The following is an 11029-nucleotide window of genomic DNA, read 5'->3' on the forward strand; positions in this document are numbered from 1 at the left end:
CCGTAGCTGCGCTCTGTCTATCACGCACACGTACGAACCCACCCACACACAGTGAAAACCGGAGACACTTCCACGCTCTTCCCCCTGTTCACGCGATATCCTCCTACGTGTTTCCTACCCCACATAGGTCGGCCTTCGAACGAGAGCGTGCGGCTCTCGTGTGTCACGAGTCTTATGTTAGAGCCACTCGAAGCCAGGTCTGACGCTACTCCGACATTTTTCACTCGAGTTAAATTCATGTGATGCAATATTTTTTGAACCGTAGGTTGGGAAAAGGAGAAAAATCTTTTTCAAGAATCCCAGATATAAGAGTATAATTTTAAAACTTAAAATGCTTTACGTGTACAATATATCGTCTCAATTTTTGTTTCATAAATCTTTTCTTTTTCTTTATTTTTTATTTATTTATTTATTTTTTTTTTTTTAATAAGATGTAGATATAAAAATATGTTTATTTAAAAAATAAATAATTTGTGATGAAATACATTTTTTATATATTTTTGCATGCAACTTTATATATCGTACAATGGTTAGATCAAGGAGAGAAAAAAAATTTATCATGAATTTATTAAGTGTTATGAAAGCGCAATTACAATGACGGAACGAATCAGACTCGAGTCGTCTTTAACTCAGCACAAACGCGGCCTCGCCCTTGACGATCGAAACTCCCGTCGGAGTTGCGGGATGATTGATGGCAAACCGAGGCCCGGGAATCGAGCCGCCGCGGGCCTGGGCCCCGGTTACGTTCGTCGTATATATGCCATCTGATCAATACCAGCGCCAGTGCCAGTCCTAGTCACGTTTCTCGTGCCGATATCCGCGAACGCTGGTGTGCGAGCTCCTGGTATGCGACCTACAGATCCGAATTTGTTGACCCATGATAGAGAGGAACGCGTTCGCTAACCCTCCCTCCTTTACGATCCATCGATCGCGATCGAGGACACGGAGGAATCTCTGCTCGAAATCCTGCGGTCTGCGGGGAATTCGGTGTCCCTGGTTGCGATGCCACTGCCTTCAACTGCGTAGCGCGGCAATTGCAGCTCTGAATAGAGTTGTCGGAATACAAGAATTTGTTCGCAAATTGAATCTAAGTTGTAAGCTGTAGTTTAACCGCAAATGGGAAATTTATCCGAGTTTGAGGAGCATAAGGAGCTCTCGTGAATATCACTCAATTCCACCTTGTTATGAAGCAAATCGCTGTATTAGAGATTAAGATCCATTTTATTATCATTTGAAAAATTATATATTTCTGATAAGAAAATAAGAACGAACATCTCTTGTTTCTTTAATCTTTATGCTCGTTGCATCTCGAAATATAGCTGCGAAAGAATGCTGCATTTAACTCTAAATATATCTGCCAGGATGCAATAAATCGTACACAGCTTAATCCGTTCTTGAGTATTCCCTGATATAGACGTTTCGAGAATTGCTCAAATATTACCCTAATAAACGGGAGAGGAATAAATTAATTCAAGCGAAATTAATTAAACGCGATTAGAGACGAGTGCGGTCTACGCCAGTCGAAGCGCCAAGTTTCTAGCCAAGTTTCTAGACATTTCCCCAATCACTTTCACATTACAAACACCCGATCGGAAAGAACGGGGAGGAGAGAGAGAGAGAGAAATATATGTGACCGCAAAAATATAATTTCCCTTAACCCCAGACCACCACCTCCCACCCTCCCAAGTGTTTGCCGCGAGTATTGATGTGACCTATATCGCGCGTTGACCGATATTGCCCTTCTTCGTCCTATAAATAAACGATCCGAACAAGTGCGGCCGCGGCCAAGCGACTATTCGCGCTGACTATTCGCACGCACGTATTACAATCATTATTACTCTCTAATACACGTGTTTGATAAGAAATATGTGTATTTAGCAAAATTATAATTTAAATGTCAATCTGCACGATCGAAATCACGCTAATCGTTTATTCAATTGCTACGTGTGTTGATATCTTTTGTCTCATTACAGTTTTGACTTTAATTTCTCAATATTTGTTATTTAATCACTGCTTTGATCAGGTAAATAAGCACATATTCATGTTCAAATTTTAACAAATAGATTTATACCGTTCCAACGAATTTCATTGTGCAGATTAAAAGATTTATTACCGTAACTTCCTTATAAAAAATAACAAGAATTGTGACTCGTCGATCGATTTGTCAGGACATTACATAACATTTTTACGAGATACTCTCATCGAGGTAATCTCTGTGTGACCGAGAAAGGAGAGCGCGATTTGCAAACTTAATTCCATTACTTCGATGACGAGGCGGCTTTACATCGTCGCGCTGACAGAACTAAAGAGAGAGAGAGAGAGAGACGAGGGAGCGCGTGCCTTTGTCGGTCGACCGTATTCTAAAATTAGCGCCGACAACGGTAGTCGTATCGCCCTCGCGGATTCCCATTCCATAATCGAGGCTTCCGCAAAAGTTGCGGAATGATTGATGGCGGATCACGAGAGAAAAGCGGGAGAGAAGTTCTAGTACCCGTCCCCTCATCGTATCTTCGGGCACGCCGACGAGTAATCGATCCCGCGCACGACGACGAGGTGAAATTGCACGGTGAAGAAGCCGGATAAATCGTGAGACCGTAAACGCGGAAACAAAATTATACGAATCGTCTCGCGCTTGAAAAAAATCACGAAGACTTGTCTCTTGTCGTCGAATAATCGAAACGTAACGTTTCCGTACGACGGGATGATCAACACTCGTCAGTATAATTCTTCGCGCACACGGTTATTGTATTCTTCTCTCGGGAAGATTATTCATCATCGAAATATATATATACACACACACACACACACATACACGATGTCGGATTAAACGCGAAGAGATTAATTATATATTCTCCCTATGTAATTAATAATTAATAATATTATTTTTAGTACAATTACACGCGATTTATTCGCACGAAAATGTAATTAAACATTGCATAATTAAAATGTAACTCGCGTAAATTCTGAAATAGATCGAAATTACTCGGGGTGCATCTGATGCATCCAGAGCGACGCCGCGTGCGCGAATAAATTACGCAATAAATCACCTCGGCATTGCACTGGCCGCGCATTCGCAAATACATACGTCGGATTGCGTTGCTGTCCGTGTGCTATTAACGTCGGACTTAATTCTTTTCGGAGAACGGCAAGGTTGCGACTTTCTTCGTTCGCCGATTGGCAAAAGACGTCGCGCGCGGGAACCCAGAGGGAGACGACGCGCGCATGCAAATCCCGATCTAATCGAGACGACTCGTCGTCGTCGTCGTCGGTCGATTTTAAATTCACGCAAGCGACGCGGCATTATTCAGCACGGCAAACGAGCGTTATGTAACCGGTACGTCCGAGGCAGAATTTAGAACGCATTGTGCGGGATAGAGGAGAGGCACCGTGCACTCTCGCGTGCAGGCGGCATTCGAGTTTAATTTCTGTCACGAGGAAATTATACGGAGAGATCTCTGCTCTTTAATTCGCACGGCAAATTCTTTGTGACCGTCCTTTCGCTTTAATTGAAGTGTCGAGGTGCACTGGTAGTTTTTTATCAACAATCAAAGCTGAAGTTATTCAATTTGAAAGAGAGAGAAATTTCTTGTAAAATATAAATCTTCAAAGTGCGATTAAATATCGAAATTTTAATCCTTGCTTAAATTCGATTTTAATCATCGAGATATCTCATGCAGAAAATTAGAGAGAGAGAGAGAGAGAGAGACGCGATAAATAATATTTATATATTTTCTTCTATATTTATGCTATAAAAGAAAGAGAGAGAAGAAACATCCGACAAAATTCTAATACATATTATGGTATCCTGTTGTGTTATTTATGTAAGCCGTTATCTTTATTATGACTAAATAATTACGTTGCGTATGAAAGTTGATTGCGTGTGAAAGATTCTCCGTGAAATTACTTGCAGGCATAAATCTGAGCAGAGACACTTATAATACCGCCAATTCGTAATACTAAATTACGACTTTACTTTTTTAATTCCATCGACTGGTCTCTCTCGACAGAGGGTGACAGAGCACACGCTTCCTTCTGATAGCAGACTCAAATCTCATTTCGGTAGCTTAAGATGAGCTGAGGGGTTAAAAAGGCTGCATAATTTAAACATAATCCCACTAAATCGAGAAGATAGGAAGCGGGATTCGCATCCCGTAGTTACGAAACATTTACCGATGTAAAGCTCCTTTAATACAGAAATAAACTCGATTTCAAGATGCATTATATAAATATCATAAGTTTTAAGAAACTTGATTTTTCGCTCGAACACAACTAGATTTAACGTTAACATTTATTGAGCCAATTATTATAATGACATTATTAATTATATAACATTATATTAATATGTATTAATATTAATATTTAATCGCGCATAGTATTGCTAGAGCATTTATTTAAATAATTATCATTAAATTGCAGACAATGTAATACTTCGTGCAACGCGCGTGGAAATTTAATTTTCGAGCGACGCAATGCAGGTCTCATCAAAGGATGAACGCACCTGCTGCTAATCCAAGCACGTTTCTCCTACGCGCGGAGGATAATCGCGCAGCCGTCCCTTGATCATTGTCATACGAATTTTCATCTCTCCGCGCCGAGAAACACATACCGAATCTACTTCACGGGCGAGAGACGGCAAACGACATAAATGCCCCGATCCTCCCCCCCCCTCTCTCTCTCTCTCTCTCTCTCTCCTTCGCTCTATATCTCGATGAGAGGAATTTCTCTCTCTTTCTCTTCTTGGTTTCGTCGTCGTGGCAATCAGATTGAATGCGCGTCATCATCGTCCTCGTCGTCATAGTTGGCTTCCCGTCCGTTCCCGGATTATTCCCTTCTTACTGTCCCTCGCTCTTTCTCTCCCTCTCCTCCCATGTCTCCCTTGGTGACGAGAAGGTGAAATGGCCGAAGGGGAGGTGAAGGAGGCAGAGAGCGGTCTGATTGCGAGCGACGAGGGGAAGCCGGAGCCATGCAAATTTATGAGAACGAAAAAAAAAGCGAGAGAGAGAGAGAGCGTGTACGCAGAAGGAAAACAGCTTGTCGCATTTTGACTGGCGGCGAGTCCCACGGGGAAAGATGTAAGTGCGATCGCGTATATACAACCGCGCGGTGGGAAAGTCATTGATCCCGGCAGTAGTTGAACGCGTGTCCAGATCGACGACAGGCCGGCGGCATCTAACTCGATGCATTAGTTCTCCGGATAACGACGATGGACTTCCGACTAATTTGTAAAGAGAAGATCGAATCCTCACGCGCGGTTCTCTCAGAATCAGAGTACACAGGGACTTAATCATCTCTTGTCTGGCTTCGTCAAGATGATCCGTGGCTTCCGTCTCGTGCAGATGTTGGTCGAGTATCGAGTAGCATGTATGTTATCGCGTATTTTTTCAGGTGCGTTAATCTACGATGCGTGAGATGGATCTTTAAGATGTCTGTTTCTCTCTCTTTCTCTTGCGATATTTATCTTTCTCTAGCCGAGGTATTTCCTGCGCTTTTGATCCGTTATTTTTTTTTCTTCCAGGTAATTTTTAGATACTAACCCGAAACTGTATTTTTAAATATTTCGAAGTTACTTCTCTTTATTTTAGTTTTTGCCAATCTTTATTACGAGGCTATGTATAATCGAAAAAGCGTCAGTTTTATTTGTACATAATTTCGCGAAAATTGCATCAATTTTATCGCATGAGAGAAAAGAATCTCTAAAATCTCTAAAATATTTTTTAAATCTGATATATTTCCATATATTGCATAAAAATGTATATTAAGTTTTTAAAATATTTTTTCCAATCTGAGATACTCCGGGTACCAAATCTCATATATTGGAAGCGGATATGATTTTGATTACTCCCCTTGATTTTGCATTTTGGTGAAACACGAAATACTACGGTAACCAATATCGGAGCGTATAATATTGTATTACGAAATTGTTTGAAATTTGATAAGAGAAGCTTAAAATCCGATATGCATGTCGCAAGATAATCTAGATATCGAAATATATTACTGCCGACAATAATAATAAGATCCAGTAAATATCGCCGTGAGTTCAATACTCGATTTCAATATCCGTGAATTCGTGAAGCACCCATATGTGCGGTTTATATTTTTAGGCTTGCTATTTTGATTTCGCCACGGGCCTCGCTCTTAAAACTGCCATCGAAGCGCCAGAACGATTGACCCAGATATGGTCCGAATGGAGTTTCCTTTACAGGCGGCGAAATCGCGAAATCAAAGGAAGAATTTCGAAACGCTTCGATATGTACACATTCGTCGCAACAAAAGCAGCGCTGGCGAAATTGTCGGCAAGTAATATTTTGCGTAAACGAATATTCTTAAAATCGCGAACGTCAAATTGAAACTTTCGCTAAAAAAAGAATTATCGATTTTGAATCGATTGGAAAAATCAAGGTGTACCGAGGTGACATTTTGCCGATCGTAGCACTACATATGATACGCGCAAATTGGAATACAAAAATTATGTGCACGGTGCAATTCGATTCTTAAAATCATCGGTAGAATGGCCGTGAGATATTTTGGAGCGAATTCACTCCCTCTCGCACGCAAGTTCGTTTACGTGTTATCGATTTATCGGTGAATTACAGATGCGTTCTCGGGATGCGTTATTTATGCTAATGTATGTAAGATACCGAGTCGAAAACCCCACGTTGCCGCGATATCAAGGCACATGGCATAAAGGTACCGTTCACGAAAGAATTAGCGCCGTAACAGTGCATCGGAAACGCGGAATAAATCGAAATAATGGGCATAAGAAAGGATATTAAAATTATTAATTTATTTTAACTTTTGCTTCAAAATGTGACAAATTTTAATTATTTAAACTGATTAATTATTTAATTGAATTAAGGACGGAAGAATAGAAAAAATAAATAAATATATAAAAAATTCTAATAAAGAATTTTTATATGTTTAAAAAAGAATTTTCTCTACTGCAGTACTAATTGTCTCTATAAATGAATGCGCGAAAAGATACGGTTGTACAACAATAAAAATTCTGTAGCGCGACAACGCAAAGTCATAAAATAGCACCATAAATTGTTATGCAAACAGCACTTAAGATGCATCGATAGGATGTATTAAAATCACGCAGATCCGATCGGTCGATGCGCGTTGTGTCTTAAATGTCTTACACCTGAAATTACGGGTGTAAATTACGGATGCCCGCGTATGCATCGATTCTTACGTAATTCCTCACCGCCTCTTGCATACAAAAGTTGAATTCATGCCGCAATTTCGCGACGATAATTTCACCCGCACGTCGAGGCACGTCGCAATAAACATCGACGTGAAAAAAAAAATTGTCGATTGATTGTTACCAGGACTTATACAGGGTGTTTCCGCCTGTGCTCCGAACAATCTCTGCTCGTGTTTTTCTTTTCTTTACAAGCTAGTCCCATAAATATCAATTAATGCTCGATTAACTCAGCTGATATATTTACGGTAAGGGTCCCGTAATTTTCTTCTCTTCCTTCGATCCGTCGAGACGTACACACTCGACACCCTATATACTGACTCGTACTACTATCTCACCGTTTACCTATGTATATATTTAAAGTAATTATCAGCTCGTATAGGTGACAAACGATGTTACTATTACTACCTATAGTAAAAAAATAAATGAAACTTCGATCGAAGCCACGCTTGTCGCGGAACTGATATTACGCAAATATTAGAGGGAGGAGGGGGTCCTTCGTATTTACATTTCCGATCAGATGCGTGCGATCGGAACGGCACGGAAACGAAAAAAAAAAAAAAATGAGCATGACGACGACGCAGTTCGCTTGTTTCGGGAGAACCGGCGAGACGTCTTCGCGCGACGTGTCATTTGGAGTGCGTTGCACTCTGTTTACTGTTCTTCCTTTTTTTTTTCCCTCTCCCCTAACGACGGGAGACGGGAGAAACAAACAGCGCCTTCGATAGAAACGACATATACGGATAGTGCGTATACGCTGTCGAATCCCGCGAATATATCGGCCCCGCGATCCCGATCATCGCTCGCGCGCGTCGATGGCGACGTTTATCAGGAGAGCGAGATTTCCCATCAGGAGGAGATACAGTGAGTTCGCTCTTTTTTTCTCTCTTACCTCCCTTCGTCTCCCTTGGCGATGATCGATGAGGGTGACTTTCCTTTCCGCGATCGTTCTCGCTTAATTATCGAGTTCTCTCGGCGATCTGCTCTCTTTCGATCTCTGTCGATTCGCCGATTATCCGCGCGAATAATTAATGACCGGCTGCTGCGCGTGATCTTCCGTGTACGCGGCGTTCACGTGCATCTACGGTACACGCGAGATCATCTTGCTCCGAAATGGACCGACCCGCGCACGCAATTGCCGTCAAATTATCCATATTTACGATGTCGGGTCGAATCTTTCTTTCGAGCCTGCGGCGCTTAACTTTCAAAGCCCTTCCCTTTTCTCTCTCTCTCTCTTTTTTTTTTAAATATATAATATATACAATATAATTTAATAATTATATTTAACTTATAATTTTTAAGAATATTGCACATATACACGCATATGCAATTACGTATTACGTTGAGTTTAAAATAAGGGAATTATTATATAATTAAGGAAATATTTCTTCGAATATTCATCTCATCTAAAATAGCTAATATTTCAAAAAATTTTTCTGATATGCCGGTTTGAATTTTGATTAAAAATAATTTTAAAATGCGTGCATACACGTAATGCTTTAATCTTTTTAATCAATGTAATTTTATAATTATTTAGAATGTTATAATTTATATTTTTTTATTTTTAATTAGCTCTTTGAATCTCTCAGTCTTAAGAAGTCCCTGCTCAATTGATCATTCATTGATCTCTCAGATACTAGAAATATTTATAATATAATAATATAAGTTTTCGAAACATTTAGTAATTTATACGTGCGATATTTTAAAGAAATCTTTTATCTCTCGACGAAGCCTAGCAGCGAGAATATTACGTAAGCAGCGTTATACTTTTACGAGGCTGTATTTCAACTGTGCAACGTCAAAACTTCCGGTTTCACAAAAAAAAAAAATGAAAAGATATGTAGAAAACGGTTACCATCGCTCTCGTCGCGCGCGTACATAATACATGATTCTCCCGGCTGATTATGTGATTCCGCGCAATTGCATAATGAAGCACCCAGGCAGGGGAATGAATGTCAGATCCGGACCTTGATTTCCGCAGACGATTTTTAATGATCTTTCGTTTTACGATTGCACACGCTATTCAAATTCACCCGTCGCATCGAGGCGAGAAAAGTACATATATTGTCATAAAACCTCGTATTTATTATCTACCAATTATTTTCTCTTGAACGTTATTCTAAACTTTTTTCCCCCTCTTAATTGTTCGTTAACGCATCTCAGTAAACCGTATCAATGTGATTTACGCACATCGTTAAATACTGTTTCGCGAAAATTCAAAATAGCTCACGTGTGGAAACGTTACTTTGCAGGCAAATCCCCGTTCTTCCCAAGTTTGGAGGAGCAAAGTGGCACCTTGTTGGAAGATCCGAATGCGCCGAGTCAGCTGGATGGCGTCGGCGTCGGGGTCGGTGTCGGCGTCGGTGTTGGCGTAGGCGGCGGAATAACGGCATCCCAAGCGGCGCCGCTCTCATCGCCGAGTCGGAGCAGTCCGCACAGCCAGGGCAGCGAAACCGGCGAACGTTTCTCCAGGAAAGTCTTCGTCGGCGGACTGCCGCCCGACATAGACGAAGGTACTTCGATTATATTATATACGGTGGAATCATTATCGTGCAGATGAAATTATACATACATGCGTATTTTTTTATGACAGATGAAATCACAGCCAGTTTCCGTCGCTTTGGTCCGCTGGTCGTGGACTGGCCACACAAGGCAGAGAGCAAATCCTACTTCCCACCGAAGGGCTACGCGTTCCTGCTTTTCCAGGTATATTATATATGATGTTTTCAATTCATTCTTCTTTTTTATTGTTACAGAGACGCTTAAACTGGTTACAGATGACTTACTCGAATTTCATGCGATGTTATTCGATATTTCAGGACGAGGGCTCGGTGCAGCAGTTGATAGACGCCTGCATCCAAGACGAGGATAAGCTTTACTTGTGCGTGAGCTCGCCCACGATCAAGGATAAGCCCGTGCAAATCCGACCATGGCGATTGAGCGATGCCGATTTTGTGCTGGACGCCTCCATGCCGCTCGACCCGCGAAAGACGGTCTTCGTTGGTGGGGTACCGCGACCACTCAAGGCCGTGGAGCTCGCCATGATTATGGATCGGCTTTACGGCGGTGTCTGTTACGCCGGCATCGATACCGATCCCGAGCTCAAATATCCCAAAGGAGCCGGCCGGGTTGCCTTCAGTAATCAGCAAAGCTACATAGCTGCCATCTCGGCCAGATTCGTACAGCTGCAACACGGCGACATTGACAAAAGGGTACGGACGTATACAAATTACTTCAGACAGTTACTTGTATCTTTTTTTATAAGGAATGGATAATTTAGAATATGAATGGAAGAAACAAATCTATGATTTCTTGGTTAAATTATTTATAAGGCAAACAATTATTTTTTATGAATCACAAAAGCTTGCCTTCTTTTTATTCTAAACGAGTTTATCATTCCCGCTCTTTCACTAATTAAATTTCTTTTTTTTTTTCAAACAGGTCGAAGTCAAACCATACGTTCTGGACGATCAAATGTGTGACGAATGTCAAGGCCAGCGCTGCGGAGGCAAATTTGCACCGTTCTTCTGCGCCAATGTCACCTGCCTACAGGTATACTTTTAGTCATCATTTTTCTAACGTGTCACTCATCGTTATTATTAAATAGTAAAAAAATCGCCGCGAAGTATGACATAAATTTTCGACTATCCAAGGCTAAAGTTTTAAGATTTCTGAAAGAGCAACTTCGTTAAAACCAAGTTTTATGATTTTTCAAATTTCACATTTTATTTATTTTAATCATGCCCTTCAAAGTTAAAATTATGATTTTTTTGCATAACAACTTAAATAATAAAAGTATTTATTTTAGCTATAAATATTTTATTAAAT

At 40.7% G+C, this 11029-nt stretch overlaps 1 protein-coding gene across 1 annotated transcript in view; it reads left to right on the forward strand.

Moving 5' to 3' along the window:
• Nucleotides 1-11029, forward strand: part of LOC126850181 (cytoplasmic polyadenylation element-binding protein 2) — a 137310-nt gene that overhangs the window by 106736 nt on the left and 19545 nt on the right. The window contains exons 4-7 of the mRNA XM_050592889.1: nt 9454-9714; nt 9795-9907; nt 10021-10413; nt 10643-10753. Of these exons, the coding sequence (XP_050448846.1) occupies nt 9454-9714; nt 9795-9907; nt 10021-10413; nt 10643-10753 (878 nt within the window). The remainder of the gene's footprint in view (nt 1-9453; nt 9715-9794; nt 9908-10020; nt 10414-10642; nt 10754-11029) is intronic.

Source organism: Cataglyphis hispanica, chromosome 6 (assembly GCF_021464435.1).
Source record: "Cataglyphis hispanica isolate Lineage 1 chromosome 6, ULB_Chis1_1.0, whole genome shotgun sequence".
Classification (NCBI taxonomy): Eukaryota; Metazoa; Arthropoda; class Insecta; order Hymenoptera; family Formicidae; genus Cataglyphis; species Cataglyphis hispanica.